General features: G+C 65.0%; 1 protein-coding gene across 1 annotated transcript in view; it reads right to left on the reverse strand.

The window, feature by feature from the left end:
* ACOT11 (acyl-CoA thioesterase 11) overlaps nt 1-203 on the reverse strand; it is a 12,223-nt gene that overhangs the window by 6,329 nt on the left and 5,691 nt on the right. The window contains exon 7 of the mRNA XM_010077949.1: nt 23-142. Coding sequence (XP_010076251.1) covers nt 23-142 — 120 coding nt within the window. The remainder of the gene's footprint in view (nt 1-22; nt 143-203) is intronic.

The following is a 203-nucleotide window of genomic DNA, read 5'->3' on the forward strand; positions in this document are numbered from 1 at the left end:
CCCCCCCACCACTGGCACCCACCTGTTTTTGAAGGAGTTGTTGACGATGGCTTTGAGCACCAGGCGGTCCCCAACTTGCGATGGTCCCCGAAAGTGGAACATCTCGATGGCCCGCAGCGTGGGGTGGGCATGGCACAGCCGGCTGTGGGGGGCACACATTACCCCCCGGCCGTGGCCCCTGGCAGCAGTATGCACCCTCCCCA

This window comes from Pterocles gutturalis, unplaced genomic scaffold (assembly GCF_000699245.1).
Source record: "Pterocles gutturalis isolate BGI_N339 unplaced genomic scaffold, ASM69924v1 scaffold18128, whole genome shotgun sequence".
Classification (NCBI taxonomy): Eukaryota; Metazoa; Chordata; class Aves; order Pterocliformes; family Pteroclidae; genus Pterocles; species Pterocles gutturalis.